The sequence below is a fragment of the Mus caroli genome, chromosome 11, assembly GCF_900094665.2.
Source record: "Mus caroli chromosome 11, CAROLI_EIJ_v1.1, whole genome shotgun sequence".
Lineage (NCBI taxonomy): Eukaryota > Metazoa > Chordata > Mammalia > Rodentia > Muridae > Mus > Mus caroli.
In genome coordinates, this window is record NC_034580.1 from 54074099 (window position 1) to 54092642 (window position 18544).

The 18544-nt window shown below is 48.6% G+C and overlaps 1 protein-coding gene across 1 annotated transcript in view; it reads right to left on the reverse strand.

Annotated features, from left to right (window-relative positions):
* The window catches only part of Wnt3a (Wnt family member 3A), a 42794-nt gene that overhangs the window by 11283 nt on the left and 12967 nt on the right, over nucleotides 1-18544 (reverse strand). Inside the window, exon 2 of the mRNA XM_021177986.1 lies at nucleotides 15530-15771. Within this exon, the coding sequence (XP_021033645.1) occupies nucleotides 15530-15771 (242 nt within the window). The remainder of the gene's footprint in view (nucleotides 1-15529; nucleotides 15772-18544) is intronic.

The following is an 18544-nucleotide window of genomic DNA, read 5'->3' on the forward strand; positions in this document are numbered from 1 at the left end:
TTACCACAGCTGTACTGTAACTGTTCTGTTTGGAGATTGGTCATTAAATCTGACTGTGTCTAACATAGCTGATACTTTATCACAGGTCTGCATAAACAGGAAAAACCACAGTCCAGACTTTGTATTATTCCCGACAGTAGGCATCCACTGTAGGTCTAGCCCAGGGGCCTCAGATTGGGAGGGCAAATCATGTGGATGGATCTTGAAATGATAATATTGTGATAACGAAATATAATATTGACTACAAAAGGCAGCAAAAAATAAATCAAGAGATGAATAGTATCCATTTATATATATATGCAAAACGTTCACTATCGATTCATCTGCTAATGGACAACTAGGTTAATTCCAATTCTTTGCTATAGTGAATAAAGCAGTATTAAACACGGAGGTGCAAATATCCTTATGATAGAGTATGGAGTTCTCTGGATATATGTCCAGAAGTGAAATAGAGTCTTGTGGTAGTTCCATTTTTCATTTTTTGAGAATCCACAAACATTTCTATAGTGGTTGTATTGACTCACACACCCACACACACCAATTGTGCATAGGAGTTTCTTCCTAAGAGAAGACACTCCCTCCTCTACTTGACACCAGATAAAGGTTTGCCAAGTGCTTGCTGCATGATAAGCACGGTGTTCTGAGCAAGATGGATAAGAATCTGACATGTTGACTAGCAGAGATTCTATGCACCCGGCTAGAAACCATTCCAGACAGAAAGCCTCGCAGGATTTCTTGGGCCGGGGAACCCTCTTGGGATTGTGAGACTTTTCATAAAAAGTTGTGGCCTCTTCACCCCTCCTGCACACACTAGCTTTCCATGTTTCCTCAAGCTGCATCTAAGACTCTGTGTGTCCCAAAGCCCAAACAGGGACAGAGAAACTGCAAACAACTACACTCACACTCAGACTGACCCACAAAGCTCAGTCAGCATCCACACATAGAATCAAAGAACACACATTTACTCTCGTCCTGACAATACAGAATGAGCTGTGGTTATCTCTAGCTGGCTGGCAAAGACCTCACAGAGCCCTTGGCTTCTCTTGATGGGCTTGCGCCTTTCCCCCAGATGTCTCTGAGCAGACTCCAGCTGTTTTCTGCCCCCAACCTGGGGCACTATCAGAGCCTGGACAACTTCTGCAGGTTTCTAGGAGTCCAGCTACTTCCCACTCTGGACATTATGATAGACAAGGAACTACCAGAACCACAGAGTAGCTCTCAATTGAACTGTCACCCAGTATTCAGTAGCCTCCACTGGCCAAGCACACAGCCACCCACTGCAGGCCCATCTCCGTGCCCAGAGCCAGTGTGATACACAGCCTTCCTAAAGTTCTCTAAAGGTTTCCTGCCGCCAGCCTTGCCTTCCTCCTCTTCTCAGCACTCACTGGCCACTGGTCATACTCAGCCTTCATTCTTCCCTGGACTCAGGCTCTACCCCAGCCTCAGTGTTACCAGCTTCACTCTTCAGCATGGCAGCCAAGGTCCTGGGCACTGTCTACCCAACATGTCAGCTGTGCCTATTCCTCGGGAGGACTTGTCTTCAGGAATCCACTTCCAGCCCAGATCCTCCCCACGGGTGGGATCTGCATCTTGTCCACTGTTTATTTCCATTCCAGAGCACAGGCTACCCCTTTGAGCCTTCTTTTTTCTTTTTTTCTTTCTTCTTTCTTGTTTTCTTTTTGGCAGGGACTTCAGCCCAAGCTTGCCTAGAGTTTACTGTGTAGCCTAGAAGGACCTTGAACTCCACCAGATGTTAACATTACAGCTGTGTGCTACCACGCCTAGCTTTGCATAGTGTTGGAAATGAAACCTGGGGATTTTGTCCATGCCAGGCAAAGATTCTTCCAACTGAGCTACATCTCTAGCCCCTATTCGATCTTCAAAGGAGCCAAGGCATTCCTCCTGGTACCCCTAAGACTCCAGCCTTCTTTCTTTCTGCATAGAACCTGAGTCTGGGGCCAGAGGCCTTGAGCTACCTCCTCTTGGGTGCGACTCAGAAGTCTACCTCTCTGCCTACACCCTCACATTCCAACTCTCAAGGCAGCCTTGGTTACCTTATCCAGCTCAAGTGTCACCCAAACGCTCCTCCCCCATCCTTCTTGGCTCCAAAAGATAAGGGGGCCAGCACTCTAGGCCTTGCCCTGCCCAGAACAAGGCCTTCAGGCTCCCTGCTTATCAAGACACACGCAAACAGCCTGGAGCTGGTAGACACACTCGAGGGGTAGGGTCCTTGGGAGAAGGAGAGAACAACATAGAACTTGAAGTGGGCAAGAGTTCATTCTTGCTCAGCTCTGTCACCAGCAGGCTGGGAAGTCCTCCCTTTCTGTTGAACCTCAGTTTCCTCTACTGTCAAATGAGGAGGTGGGGCTCCCCATCAAGTCAAGGCAGGGCAAGCTCTGGAGCTGGCTTTCAACAGGCTGGGGAAGAAATAAAGGCCAGAAGTCAGAAAGTCCAAGTAGTCCAGAAACTCCATTTGAGAAGCCAGGGGAGGAACTGTGGGCTGCAAACCCACATTTGGCTAGGTGAATGTGAAATGGAACATGCTAGGAAAAGAAGGATGGAGGCAAGCTGCAGCCAAAAGTCTTAAGCAGTTCCCCACCTCAACCCCACCTCCCAAGATATCACCATCACACACTAGGCAAGGAGTGGAGTTCACATTCCTAGCAGTGAATAGGAGGTGGATGGTATCTAAGAAAGATTGTATCGTCTTCAAGGTTTTCTTGCTAAAAATGTATAGTCTCTACTTAAATGAATTGGAGGCAGCTGCTAGAGCCAGATTAAGGTCCTTCCTATAAATGGTGATGATTTGGGCAGTACAAAAGGGAAGGATGGTGGAACTCAAGGGACATGGAAGCACAAAGACCTGGGTTATCGAAGTCAGGTTGGCGTTCATGATCAATCATAATTTTGATGGATATAGCATGACCATGTACCACAGCAGTGTGCAAGGCTGTGTGTGGGGGGAGGAAGACAGGGACCTGAGATTCCACACCATTCCTGCAATGTTTCTCTATACTTAAGATACCTAATAATAACTGAGAACATGTCTGCAGGAGACTGAGAAAGGAAAGGCTCCAGAATGTTTGGGTGACATCCTAGGATGGCAGGGATTTTAATCCAACAAGATTAGGTCTACCCAGGAGTCAGAGGCAAAACGTGGATCTTGGGAACAAACACATTTTCCTCAGAGAGGAAACCCTTTGCTTCCATCAGAGTCCCATAGGGTTTTAGGCCCACCATGGTGAATGAATCACTCGGCCAGAGCTATGAAGCACTCTCCCAGAGCTATCTCTTTTGCAGAGAGTGAATGGGAATGGGGCACACCGCAGCAAAGTTCCTGGCACACACAGCACCTTTCAGTTTCTATTGACTCAGCAGAAGTGGCCAGCATAAAGGTGAGGGCTTCCAAGAGCACACCTCCCTCCAGAAAACAAGTGCATCACATCAGACCTTTCAAATGGCTATTGATCGTCAAATGAGGGGTGGGTGCCTGAGCACAGGACTCTTACAGACTAGTGTTACCAATCTGGGGCAGTCATCTGGGGGCAGAGCTAAGACGAGCTTTTAGAGGGCTGGAGATACTGTCTATTTATCAGGTACAGGTAAAGATGAAGAAAAGAAACTACCTGAAGAAATTGTTCTATAAAAGACGCAAATTCCAAAAAAAGTGTCATGGTTCAGGCCTGTAATTCCAGCACCAGGAAGGCTGAGGTGGGAGGATTGTGAATTGAGGCCACTGTCTCTTCACCCAGATCCTGGGAGGTGGGGAGCAAAGTCCCCCTGCAGAAACAATCTCAGAAACCAGCTTTGCTGTGCTCTTACTGGGTTTAAGGAAAGTATCACTATCTGGGCTTCCTTCCTTTCCCTTCATCTAGTTCATTATTTATCATACGCCCATCCTCCACCAAAATACCACCCACTCAATTATCTGTCTACTGTCCATCTATCACATACTCATTATCCATCTACTACCCACTTATCATCCATCCACCCACCCATCCGTTCATCTGTCCACCTGTCCATCACCTATCCAGAATATGAGAGTCCATAATGAGCTAGGCACTCGGCTCAGAACTAGAAGTGAAATGAATCATATGGAAGGTGTCTACTTTCCAGAACCAGGTACGAGCTGTGTGAGTGTCCGTGTGTGCATGTGTGTGTGGGTTTATTGAAATTGCCTACTATTAATGAGTTGAGGTTAATCTGTGCCTTTAAATCCAGTAGTACATTTTTATTTATTTATTTTTTTGAAATTGGGTGCACCAAAGTTTGGTGCATGAACCTTTAACATCATATGCTATGTATGCGTTTATTTAGGACCCTCTATCTCTGTTGAAGCTTCCCTGCACAAGACTAGAACCAGGGAATCCCAGCAGATAGAAGGTTCACCCTTACCTATGTCTGCACATTACATCCACCACATCCTCCTGGAGACCACAGAAGGCTTAGGGTTGGCAGCCTGCGCTGAGTTTGTCAGGCAACAACCTCCAGATGGTCTCTGTCCTCTCAATTTCCAGACTCCAACTGGGAGATCACTCTCCGACCTCTGGTGGGAAGAAGGCCCAACTATGGCATAGCCATAATTGCTCAGACTGGCCAGAGCCTGCAAGTCATGGGGCATCACCTCCCTTGGGAGTGTCACTCTCCTGTCACGCTGAGGAAAGACAAACCATCAATCTATCCCATTCCCATCCCGATGTCTGAAAGTGCTTCCATAACACATTCAGTGGGTGGGCATCCCTTCCCCCACCCGTGTTCCGCACAGCAGGCAGAGGGCAGACGGGAGAACCGAGCAGCCCCAGCTGGTAGCTTGCAGCCCAGGCCCCGCCCTGGCGCCTCCCCTCCGAGGCTGCCCACCGTCCCTCCTTCCCCAGGCCCTTTTCCTGGCCTCGAGGAGCCGGGCGGCCCGGAGGGGGTGTCGCGGTGGCATTTGGTAATCACACGGAGGCACAAAAGGCCCCGGAGCCACCTGAGAGCGGAATGCGCCGGTGCCCCACCGTGGCCGCGGCCCCTGACACCGCCCGGGCCCGCGCGGCCGGGCGCCTGGCTGACCTGCTGGGGCTGATGAATCCGGCTTTGTGCGACACTGTCACGCCGCGTTAGCCCCACAATGGCCAGCGATATTTTATATGAATTTCCCCCTGGCCGGTGATTAGGCGATCGCCGGCCAGTCATAGCAACCTGGAAGTATGCGCTGCCCGCCGCGCCGTCGGGCGCGAGGGGAAATCCTCTTTCAGACGCTTTAATTCAACACCCCGAAGGGCGTGTGAATCGCCAACAGCATTTTCACTTTTCCCTTGTGCTTAATCTTGTCGTCCTCGCAGGGACATTGTGCTCCGAGCCGAGCGCAGTGGGATATCGGCCGGGGTCCCCCCTCCCACAGCGGAGAGTTAATGATATACCGGAGAGGCCCCCGGAGCCAGGGGAGCCCCCCACCCCCAACGCATCGTAAATGGTAACACTTTCGGATGGGGGGGGTCAGGGGTCGCAACCTGGATTTGGGGACTCTGCTTCCCTAAAAAGCTGCCCTTTCTGTCCCTCCGGAACCCCTAGGCTCCGGCTGTCTCGCTGGCTGGCCCCATTGGAGTCGATCCTTCCATAGGCTGAGCACACAGAGAGGTGGAGGACCACCCCCTGAGGAGCCACGAAGCTGAGGCCAGTCATCAGGAAGGGGTTTTGCCTGGGGGAGGGGAAGAGGCCAAGCTGTTGTTCCCTGCCCAGAAGCCAAGTAGGGCTTGGGGTGAGTTGGGAAGAAAGTTAACTCCTCAGTGGATTGACCAAGGGCAGGGTTCTAACTAGTCAGCAGATACTGAGAGTCTGATGTTCAAAAGCAACCAACTCTGCCAATAGTTGTGGCAGAGGTTTTGGGTACCCAACAAAGTCCAGCCACTATAGGCTGAGGGTATGGCTGGCCTGGAGGTATGTCACAGGCTGGAGGAAGGGACCACACCCAACACGAGGTAAGAGGCTCTGGCTGGAGACACTGTCCAGGCCAGCAAGGTCCAAATGAAGACTTCGAAGTGAATAAGGGTTGCCTGTACAAGCAGTGAGCCTCCAGGAGTCCTTAGGGACTTGGGGAGACCACCCCTAAGAGGGGTGGAGTGTTGCAAGGTGGGTAGAAGATGCTCCTCCCTCATAGGGAAGCCAGCTAGGAACTTCTGAGGACTCCAGGCACAGCCACCCCCGTACACAGGCAGGTAGAGACCCCAGTTTCCACGGCTGTGGGCTCCAGGCCATGTGCCTTTATGTCTTACATGCAAATGTCACACACAGCCAAAAGAAAGCTGTCCCCTCACAAGGACACATAGTGTTTAAGAACCTGCTTCCTGGACTCTGCCCCCCCCCCAAGTCCTGTGAGTCTCCCACTTGTCTCCTTCCAGTCTGACCAGCTGTTTTATTGACCTTAGTCCTGTGACCCTTGCCTCTGGCCCAGGCTGGCCCTGCAACCACCCCACCCATTTCATCTTGCCAGAGGTCAATACAGGGGAGTCACCTAGTACCTGCCTCCAAGTGTCTGAAGCTTGCCTCAAGGGATATAAACTGTTCACAATCATCCTGTACTCAAAATTCTTCAAATGCTTTCTGATCCCGAGTAGGTAGGTAGGTCGCTCCCTGCTACCTTTGGGTGCAAGAGCAGAGAGAGCCCTCTAGGACCTCGTTCTGCATTCAGGGGCTAGAGCTTCCTCATGCTCAGGTTAGCATCCTGAGTTTCAGACTAGGCTGACACACGGCAGATGGTTCTGGGATTAGATATGAGCAAACACTTGCCTTGTATACACACAGGCACCCATTCACACATGCATGCTCAATGCATATACATATGCACACACGCCTGTACCGTGGACATGGTCACACCCACACAGAGACAGTCAGATACCTGAGCACACATGTACGTGCAGTTGTGTGTAGCTACCATTCACACATCTATACATATATAATCAATACCTGTGAGTACATACACAGGTGCACAAATGTATATGTGCACTGACACGTGCACACGTCTCCACATATTCATACACAGCACATGCAGTCATATACTTACACACATACCCACATAAGGCACATCCACACAAATGTACACTGCCCATGCATGACACACATGCGGACAGACATATTCACTAACATGGGCACAAACACATTCATATTCACAAGTGTGCAGGCCCACGTAAGACATTCATGCACACATGCATATATAAAACACATGCACACACGCTTTTCTATAACACATGGGTGCACAAGCTCGCATACATGCACACATGCACGCAAGAGGCTGGCTCCCTTTCTCCCAGCTGGCTGGTAGATGTTAAACTCTGTTCAACAGAGGCCACCTCGGCAGGGGTGGCCAGGCACCCCTGTGGTCCTTGCCACAAAGCCTAGGGTAACCTTTGACATGATTAGAGTTGCCCTGACCCTAATCCAATCAGATTGATTACTTCGAGGCCAGCGGGCAGCAGGGGGTGGGGGGCACAAGGGCTTCTGGAGCCAGTCTTTCTGGGGGCACACGGAGGGCTCCTTTCTCCCCTGACCACCAGAAGAGAAGGAGAACAAGGACTGAGAAGGGGAGCATGAGCAGGAGGAGGAGGACGGAGCTTTCGGGGACCGGAGGGAACAGAGTGAAGAAGGGAGCAGCAAACTGAGAGGCCTAAGTCATGTTTGCAGGGAGGACAGTGCAGGGGTGCAGGTTGCTGTCTGGCAGGAAATCCTCCAGCGCTGCCATGGGAAAGCGGGATGGGATGCTGAGGCCAGACAGCCTAGGTTCTCTCTGTCCTGCAGGTGGCTTCTAGGAGGCAAGGGTGTAGGCAGAAGAATGTGGGCAGGCGTGGCCCTCAGCCCCAAGGCTGATGTGACTATCTGCTCTCTAGGGTAGGACCTGTGGCAGCTGCTTGTCCCTAGACAGCCTGTGTTTGCCCAAGAGCATACTGGGAGACCCTCAACATTCTGCAGCTCCCCTAACCTCACCCAAAATTATGTGATGGGGCTCTAGCCTCAGGCACAGCCATCCTTTCTCTTCCTCCACGGTGCCTCAGGCTCCAGTTTAGTCAGACTGCTGAGCCCCACTGCCTTCCCCTGCTCCTTCTTTTTCTCTCACCCCAGAGAATTTGTCCTAGAAATCAAGAAAGAGGTGCTTGCCGCTAGCTACAGTACCTTGTGAAATTCTGCTCACCTCCAGTTATGTTTCCCATGGAACTTAAGAAAGGAAAATGAATGGGTGGCCCATGCCTGTAGCCTCAGCTACTCAGAGGGTTGAGGCAGTAGGATTGATTGAACTGGGGCATTCAATAAGAACCCAGACAACATAGTAAGATGCTATCTCTAAGCAAGCAAACAAATAAATAAAATGAAGTTGAGTTGTGTGCTCATGAATTTGGAGAACTTGTTTTATTTTGGAGACATGGTTATGTAGACCAGACTGGCCTCGAACTCACAAAGATCCACCTATTTCTGCCTTCCAAGTACTGGGATTAAAGATGTATACCACTATGTCCCATCTATAAACCATTTGATAATAGATTGTCATAAAAATGTTGGTATAATTCCAAAAGATCAAAAGAATGGATTATTGAAAACAAACTCTCAGGGCTAGAAAGATAGCTTAGCCAGTAAGAGTGTGTGTTACTCTTGTAGAAGATCCAACATTCTAAAGGGCTCTTCACGACCATCTGTAACTCCAGTTCCAGAGGATCCAATGATCCCTTCTGGTCTCCAAAGACACTTGCATACATGCTCACACATGTGCGCACACAATCATGTGTGTGCGCACATGTGTGAGTGCATGAGTGTGTGTGTGTAAAACACTGCTAACTTTAAGGGCTAGAGCAATGGCTCAGCCATTAAAGAGCACTGGCCACTCTTCCAGAGGCCCCAAGTTCTATTCCCAGCACCCACATGGTGTCTCACAACCATCTTAAATGCTAGCTCCAGCGACTCAACGCCCTCTTCTGGACACTGTGAGCACTGCATGAATGTGGTGCATAGATGTATGTATAGGCAAAACACCCATATGCACAAAATAAAAAATAAATAAAATATTTTTTAAAAAGTCCTTTATCTACTTATACATGAATAAAGGGTTCTTACTTCTGAATCTACAAAATTAAAAACTTGGATGGACCCTCAGAAAGCAGTCACTCCAAGGCTGGGGAAATATGGATGCTCTCACCCTGGATATCAAGAAAAGGAATGAAGAGCATCCAGCATGGGAGGAAGAGGTGAGATCACCCTATGTGTAGAGCAGCCCAAGGAACCAATAGTAGACAACAAACAACCGGTTGGAGCCTATCAACAGCTTCAGCCAGGTCACGGAGCAGCTGGTCAATTGTACTGCACCTCATTGAGCTCAACAGATCTCTGCCTTCTAGCAACAAACAATCCAAACACAATACAAAACAGAAATAAAACAATGATGAGCAGGAAGCCTCGTGCACTCCTTTAATCCCAGCACTTGGATGACAGAGGCAGGTGATCTCTGTGAGTTAGAAGCCAGCCTGGTCTACAGAGTAAGAAAAGCGAGATGGGGCTAAGAGATGGTTATCCCAGGAGAGAGACTAGATGCTCCTGGAGAGGACCCAGGTTCAGTTCCCAGCACCCACGTGGCAGTTCACAACTATCTGTAACTCCAGTTCCAGGGAAACCGACACCTTCTTCTGATCTCCTTGGCACTAGGCATGACAGTGGTGCCCAAAAGCACTCAGGGACATAAAATTAATTAATTTTTAAAAAGAGAAGAATGTCACAGTAGAGAACAATGGAAGAAATACTCAGGAACAATTTAGAAAACAATGTACAAGACTCAGAGATGGGAGCCGCCAAGCGTCACTGATGCAGTAGGGCTGTGAAGATGGCCTATGCTCATGGATCAGGAGACAATACTGCTAGCTTGATGGTATCCCTCCTCCTCCTCCCCTCTTCCTCCTTCTCCTCTCCTCTTTCTCCTCTTCCTCCTCTTCCTCCTCCTTTTCTTTCTCTTCCTCCTCTCCCTCCTCCTTCCCCTTCTCCTTCTTCCCCCTTCTTCTCCCCCCCTCCTTCTCCCACACAGTCCCTAAGATCTCCAAGATTTTATCCAAGTGGGAGCTGAAGAGATGGTTTAGGAATCGAGAGCACTGGCTGCTCTTCCAGAGGACCTGGGTTCAGTTTCCAGTACCACACGGCAGCTCACCACTATCTATAACTCTAGTTCCAGCAGATCCAATGCTCTCTTTTGACCTCTGTGAGCACCAAGAACACACACGGTACACATACACACATGTAGGCAAAATACTCGTACACAAAAAATAATAAGTCTAAAAAAACGGACATTACCAGTGGATCCTAACATATGTATGATAACATACATAAACGGCCTCAGATACCAAAGCAACTTTGAGTTTAAAAAAAAAAACACAGGGCAAAGCTATAGACAGGAAAACTGCATGGCACTGCTATGATAATACTCAGTGACCAGTGGAATGGAGCAAACAGCCTATATGTTCATCAATGCAAACATACAGAGTCAGGCGATTTTCAATGAGTGAGCTAAGGCCACTCAAGGGGGAGCAATACTCTTTGTAACAAAGGCTGTTTGAATAACTGCATTTCAACACAGTAAAGAATGAAGTTGGAGCTCTTGCTTGCTTATGCTCTTGTCTCTTGTCCCCTTGTCCCCCCTTTCTCCTTACCCCCTTCCCCCCTCTCTCCACGTGGTCATGGCCTGCCTCCTCTTCTCTACTCTCTCCTTCTCTCCGCCTTTCTCTGCCTCTACTACTCTCTTAACTCCCCTCCCCATGCCCTAAATAAACTCTATTCTATACTAAAAAATAAAAATAAAGAATGAAGTTGGAGGTGGGTGGTGGTGGTACAAGCTTTAAATTCCAGCACGTGGCAGAGGCAGATGGATCTCTTTTAAGCTGGAGTCCAGCCTGGTCTACATGGTGAGTTCCAAGACGACCAGGTCTTCACAGAGAAACATTATTTTGAAAAAACAAACAAACCAAAGTTAAAAAAGAAAAAAAGAGAAAAGAAAAAAAGTTGAAGTTGGATCCCATTCTCATACCACAAGTAAAAATAACATAAAAAAATATATATCAAGCAGGGCTGGAGAGATGGTTCAGTGGTTAAAAACACTGGCTGATCTCCCAGAGCACCTGGGTTCAATTTTCAGCAGCCACATGGCAACAACTGTATAGAACTCCAGTCCCAGGGGATCTTCTAGCCTCTGTGAGCACCAGGCATGTGGTACATAAACATGCGTGTATGCAAACACCCATACACACAAAATATAAATTTAATCAAAAAATTAAAACAAAATCATAGACCTAAATGTCAGATTAAAAGCTATAAGACTCTTTACTTTTTTTTTTTTTTTTTTTTTTTTTTTTTTTTTTTTTTTTGGATATAAAAGCACTGTAAGCTGAGCCCTGACTGGTCTGGAAGTCACTATATAGACCAGGCTGTTCTTAAATGCATAGAGATCAGGTTTCTGACTGCTGAGTAGGAATAGAGCCACGTGCCATCACTTCTAGCTTGAAGCTGTGAGACTCTTTCAAGGAAACAGAAAAAGCAGGCTCCTGTAGCTGGTATGGTGGTGCACCGCTTTAATCCCAGCACTCGAGATGTAGAGGCAGGTGGATCTTTGTGAGTTCGACGCCAGCCTGGTCTACAAAGTGAGTTCTAGGACAGACAGAGCTACACAGAAAAACCCTATCTGGGGAGGGGTCGGGGGGGGGTGGAGGAGCAAACATCTGTGACCTTAGGTTCAGCCAGATTTTCTTAGAGCTAAAAAGCCAAAGAAAGAGTTGGGGACTTGTCATCAAAGTTAAAGACTCTTGTAGGAGGAGAGAGAGACCAGTCAGCAGTTGATAGCATGGGCTGCTCTCGCAGAGAACCAAGTCCAGTTCCCAGCACCCATACTGGACAGCTACAACTGCCAGTAACTCCAGCTCAGGAAGGTCTGGACCCTGTTTGGCCTCCAAGGGCACCTTCACACAGGTACACTAAACCATACACAGGCTATACACTAAAAGAATTTTTAAATTTTTAAAAAGTAAAAATAAAAAAAAAAACTTTAAATGTCTGCACGTTTTGTCTCCATGTTGTGGAGGCTTGAAGAGAGTGTGAGAGTTCCTGAGGCTGGAGTTATTGAAGGTTGTGAACTGCCACATCGGGGCTGGAAATTGAACCCAATTCAATCTGAGTTCAATCCCTGGGATCCACAGGTTAGGAAGAGAACCAGATTCTTACTGACTGACTTTCACATATTCACCAAGGCAGACATAGGCATTCACACACACACACACACACACACACACACACACACACACAGAAACTAAAACTATGATTAAGAAAAACACAAATAATCAAAACTCAAACCAAATAGAAATAACCTTATTAAAACATGAATAGAAGAACTGAATAGATAATATTTTTTTATAAAGGGCACACATAACTGATAAATTCAAGAAAAAATGCTCACACCCATGAAGACAGCTGCGAGAAAATAACAATAACGAGCGCTGGTGAAGAGGGGAAACTGAGCGCTACCCGCTCTGTTAGCATGACAGGATATAAAAGCCTGCCCCTTCCTCAGTTCTAAACATAGCTGGTGAATCATGGGGTGCCCTCCTTGCTCCTGTGAGAGACTCACTTTAGCATTGTGAGGGAGGTGGTGTGTGTGCATGCTCCCACAGACTCCCCCATGGAGGTGGATGTATTAGTTATAATTGCTGTGATAAAATACCCAACAGAAGTAATGGTTGGCTCATTTCAGTCTATCACAGAGAAGCAGGAGGTTGGAGGGGCTCTGTCTGTGGTAATGGGAGTCAGGCTTGTTCACTGCAGCACAGACTACAGGCAGAAACCTTCAAAGGCCAGCTTCTCAAGATCTCTAAAGGCTCCTCAACTGTCATGGTTTGAATATGCTTGGCCTGGGCAGTGACACTATTAGAAGGCATGGCCTTGTTGGAGTAGGTGTGTCACTGTGGGCGTGGATTTAAGACCCTTGTCCTAGCTGACTGGAAGTGAGTATTCTGCTGGCAGCCTTCAGATGAAGATGTAGAACTCTCAGCTCCTCCCACACCATGCATGCACACAGATTCACATGTGAGTGCAGCCCCACTCTGAAGCCATGTGTGCACATGTATGTACATACCATAACCACACGTGCTGCTATCCTTTGAAATGGAGTGTTGTCTGGGAAGGACTGTTGAGGTGACTGGAACCTGAGCTTGGAACTAATGAGCAGACTTGACAGAGTCAGGATATCATGGTATCATTAAGAGACAGGGACCTCGTGGGGGAAGAAGGTAGAAGCATGCTTGGGATATGTCCTAGAAAGGTCTTTCACCTCTGGCTCCTTCCTGTTGCTTCCTGTGCTTTCTGGTTCCAGTGAAGGAAGAAACCTTTGGTAACACATTCCGGTTACCTTGCCTAAGGCAGTGAAGTCATCTAACCATGGGCTGAACCCTCGGAAACCAAGAGCCAAAATCGATCTTCCCTCTTCAAATTATTAGTATCAGGTACATTGTAATAGCAACAAAACAAAACACAAATAGACAAAAACAAAAACAAAAAGCAACAGAATACATGTGTGCTGCTCATATGTGGTCATGTAGGAAAACATGTGTACACACTAGCATTTTTTATTGCTGCACGTACACACATCACATTCCCATGAAGACACAGGATGGACCACCCGTGCACATACTATAAGGCATGCTTGGTAAACTGTACCGGCCTAGGGACCTGATCCTCCCCTGTATACAGCAGTGCTGTTCTGTGGGGAGCAACTGTGTAATTAGCCCGACTCACAGCTCTCAAGTTGCAAGCTGCAATTACTTTCCCATTTTATAGATAGGGACGCTGACACCCCTGGAAGTGAGCTGGTGAATGCTACCAGGAAGGACAATCAATGGTGGGTCATGACGTTAGGTGAAAAGGGGTCAGAGGAACCACAGGGTCAGGACTGGCGGCATGATGTCATTATATGAGGTGAAGAGCTGGCTTGTGAATGGAGGCTGATGGGACTGGGTGGAGCCACGCTGACAGTGGACTGCTAGAAGTGAAAGGCGGGGGAGGGTTAGACTGCAGGGAACAGAGTTACATCCACTCCAAAGGCTCATGCGGCCATCTGCTTTGACCTCACGGGAAGAAAGAATTTAAACACCTTCAAGGTCACAGGAAGACCACTGCAGGAACCCAGCCCCAGCCTCTTCTCCACAATGCTGTTCTCCTTGGGGACAGTTCAGTGGCCATGCTTCCTAGCCAGGCTTGCAAAGCCACAGGTGCTGTATTTTGACCTCTGCAGCAAACACCAAGACTGGGTGACTCAGGAAACACGGACATTCACTGCTTAGAGTTTTGACCCACTCTCTCCACTTTGGTCCCGCAGAGGACTGATGTCCTGGGCAGCAGAATTAGGTCAGGTCAAAATACATTCTATATGTGTATGAAGATATACATAAAACCCAATACAATAAACATATACCAATAAAAGAAATGAAATCCACAGATGGCATCATCTTTTACATATAAAATTCTTTTTTTTGACATGCAAAATTTAAGATGCACACGAGTATGCACGCATGCTCGCACGCATGTGTGCGCTCACACACACACACACTGAAATGGAATAGTATTCAGTCATCAAAAGGAATGAAGCATTGATATGTATGGCAACATAGATGAACTTTGTAAACCTCACACTCAGTAAAAGGAGCCAGCTACAAAGGGCCACAGAGTGCATAATTACACAGAGAGGAAATGTCCAGAATAAGAAAACCACAGGGGTAGAAAGCAAACCAGTGGTTGCCAGGGGCACTGCATAATGGGTTTGGGATTTCCTTTCGAGAGGATGAAAATATTTTGGAATTAGGAGTGGTAGTGTCGCAATTCTGTGGGTGTGCTAAGTGTGCTGAGATTGTATGTTCTAAAGTGATTTAAATTATATGATTTTCCCTTCTTGTTCAAGGCATGAAAGCTTTCATTTGGTGTGTGTTCTCTCTCCTTCGCCCCCCCCCCCCCAGTCACTGCCATCTTTGTCTCTCTTCTATTTCTCTGCCTCTCTGATTCTGCTTCCTCTGTCTCTGTCTCCTTCTCTGTCTCAGACCTGGGTCCCAGAGACCGCAGAAAGAAGCCTTTGCCCCACTTCAGAGCCCTCTCTAGCAACTGGTGCTGAGACAGCCTCCTGTGGACCTCCCTGTGGATGGGAAGCAGAGCCAAGCCAGCCCCTGACCCCCGGCAGCAGGAGGTCAACACATGGTAATTACTGCCTTAACCACTACACTTTAAGATAATTTGCTCTTTGCCAGCAGCTAACTAACACCTAGCCCTCCTGCAGTTCTCTCCTTTCCAAACCAGCCCAGGGGTGCTGGCTGGCGAACCACCTCCCCAACATACTCCAAGCCTCTCCCCCACCGCCTGGTGGGCTTATGGTTCCCTTCCCCTCCCCCTTTCTTCTCCAAGGCCCTCCATTGGTCGGGAGGAGCAAGCCCAGCCAGGTAGAGTTTGGAAGGCCTTATGATGCCCATATAGAGATGACCCTAACCACCCAGGGTACCTTTGTCCAGAACAGGGCCAAAGATGGCCAGGCTGTTGCTGACGGTGGTGCAGTTCCAACGCCGGCCTCGGAACTGGTGCTGGCACTCCTGGATGCCCGCTTTGACACCCTCGGCCACGCTGGGCATGATCTCCACGTAGTTCCTGCAGAAGCGCAGCTGCTTGGGCACCAGGCCTGGGATGCTGGCACAGAGAATGGGCTGAGTGCTCAGAGAGGAGTACTGGGGTCCCACAGCCAAGGACCTGGTGGAAAGATAAGGAGGTGATTGAGACCATCTCTGGAAACGGACAGACTCTGGGCTATGAACATGTGATTGGCCCGGAGCTGCTTCCGCCAGGAAGGGCACCTAGAGACAGCATGTTGACCATGTACCCAGGATGTAGACCACATGTCAAACTGTCATGACTCACGGTGCATAAGAACCAGACCTGCATTCCTGTTCTGTACAGGTCCAGGTACCCTCAGCTCGTGGCTAAGACCTCTATAGGCATTGGAGGATACAGACACTGATGGAGAAGGTAGGATGAGGATGGCTCCTGAGGTGTCTCAGTGGAATGGGGCACTAGCCAACTCAGGCGTGGGGGAGGGGGAGAAGCAAATGTCCTCTAAAAAACCCCCGTGTGAGAAGGGGAATTGGGGAGGAAGGTGTTGGTCAAATGCCTGCCAGGTAAGCGTGAGGACCTGAGATACAATCCTTAGCGCCCATGTAAAAACCAGGTTGGCAAAGGTCTGCAGCCATAGCACTGAGGTGGGGAGCAAAGGCAGCCAGGGGAGTTCTGGGTTCAGTGGCAGACCCTGTACCAAAAATCAAAGTGGGGAGTGACAGAAGACGTCCACCATCAACTTTTGGCCTACACACACAAACCCACACGCTCACAGCAGACATTTGGATCTTTGGTATTAAGTAGCATGGTATTTGCACATAGTCCACACATCCTTCTGTCCATGCCAAACCTAGATGACAAGGATTCTAAGGCAGTAGACTGTCACATTACACTGCAGGGAGCCAGCACAGGAAGCCCACACACGGTCAATACACATGCAGCAACCTTCCCAAATAGTGTCTCTCTCTCTCTCTCTTTCTCTCCCCCCTCTCTCTCCCTCTCATGTTCATTTTCATGTTTTTCTTATTTTTAAAAAAGATTTATTTATTATTTATTTGTTTTATGTATGAGTACACCATTGCTTTCTTCAGACACACCAGAAGAGGGCATCAGATCCCATTACAGATGGTTGCAAGCCACCATGTGGTTGCTAAGAATTGAGCTCAGGACCTCTGGAAGAGCAGTCAGTGCTTTTAACCGCTAAGCCATCTCTCCAGCCCTTGTTTTTCTTATTTTTGAGACAGGGTCTCATGTAGCCAAAACTGGTTTCAAACTTGCTGTGTGACCTTGATCTTCTGGTCCTCTGGCTGGAATTACAGGCATGAGCCCCTGGGCCTGACTTCCAACACCCATCTCTCCTCTTACCTTTCTTTGAGACAAGGTCTTGTTATGTACCTCTGGCTGACCTGGTTCTCACTGTGTGGTCTCAGCATCCTGGGATTACAGGTCTGTGTTGCCGTACACGGCTTTTCCAAACACTTAGGACTTTTCTGAAGCTAAGTCTGTGACTATAGAACCCTCACATACAGAGATTTGGCTGTCCCCAACACATCCATCCTTGTGGTCTACAACCCATAGAGCTGGCCTCTCTTATCTCCTGAAATACTCCAGAGACCCGCGTCACACATCATCACATGCCTGGCCTAGGTGCAGTGTGCATCCCTGAGCACACCATGACAGGGCCTGCTCTTTGCTCCTTCATCCTTCCTCTCTTTGCCCCACATTCATAAGAAGGCCAGCCCTGTATAGGCTGGGGACTGCTTCCACTCTCAGCAGCTGTCTCTCCTCTCCAGGCCCCTGACCTCCATGGTTAGTCTGGCTCAGAGATGCCCTCCTCCCTGCCTGCAGGCAGATTCAGCACTTTCTTCTCTAGGTACAGACCACCATGGCTCTCTGTGTGTCCCTGATGGCACTAGATGGGCCACAGAGGAGTATGGGGAGAGCAGACACTTGGCGGGGGAAATGAAGAAATCACTGTCCAAGGTCCTGGCTTGAGGGCTGAGCCACGTCCATATGAAGTGGACTGGGATCTGTGCTCCTTGCCCTCAAGGACAGCAGAGAGGAGGGGCCTGGCTAGGTGCTCTGAGTAGAGAGGAAGAGACTAGACCAAGGTGGAAAGCCACTGCTGTACCTTGTCACTTTTGGCTGGTCACCTTAAAACCAGAGGTCCCATCATGTCCCATCAGGCTCATCTGCTCTCTGCCTGTTACCCACATCCAGAAGGTTCTCCTTCCTTCAACCCCCATGAACCCCACCGCCCACTGCTCCCACACTTGCCAAGACTCTCCTACCTGTTGCAAAGCAGGATTTTCCTTTGGCCTGGGCAACCCCCCCCTTCCTCCTTTCCTCGTCTTCCTTCTCCTCCTCCTCTTCCTCCTCTTTTTTGTTTGTTTGTTTGTTTTTGTTTTTTGAGACAGGGTTTCTCTGTGTAGTCCTAGCTGTCCTGGAACTCACTTTGTAGACCAGGCTGACCTCGGACTCTGAAATCCACCTGCCTCTGCCTCCCAAGTGCTGGGATTAAAGGCGTGCGCCACCATCGCCTGGCCTCTTTTGTGTTTTTTTTTGGAAACAAGTTTTCTCTACATAGCCCTGGCTGTTTTGGAGCTCACTATGTAGATCAGGCTGGCCTCAAATTCACAGAGATCCATCTGCCTCTGCAGTGCCAGGGATCAAACATAGGACTTCACAGATGCTAAGCATTCATTCTACCCACTGAGCTACATTCATAGCTCCCAGAAAGAGGGTAAGGGCATCTGTCTATCCATCCAAAAAGAAGACAATCTTCACTCTATGAATGCAGTTAACTAGGAGACTTAGAGACAATGGAAAGCATGACCATTCTCAAATAGCAGAAAAAGAGAACCTGGCCAGAACCTGGCCATTTCTGTCTTCCCAGCAGGAACTGCCTAGG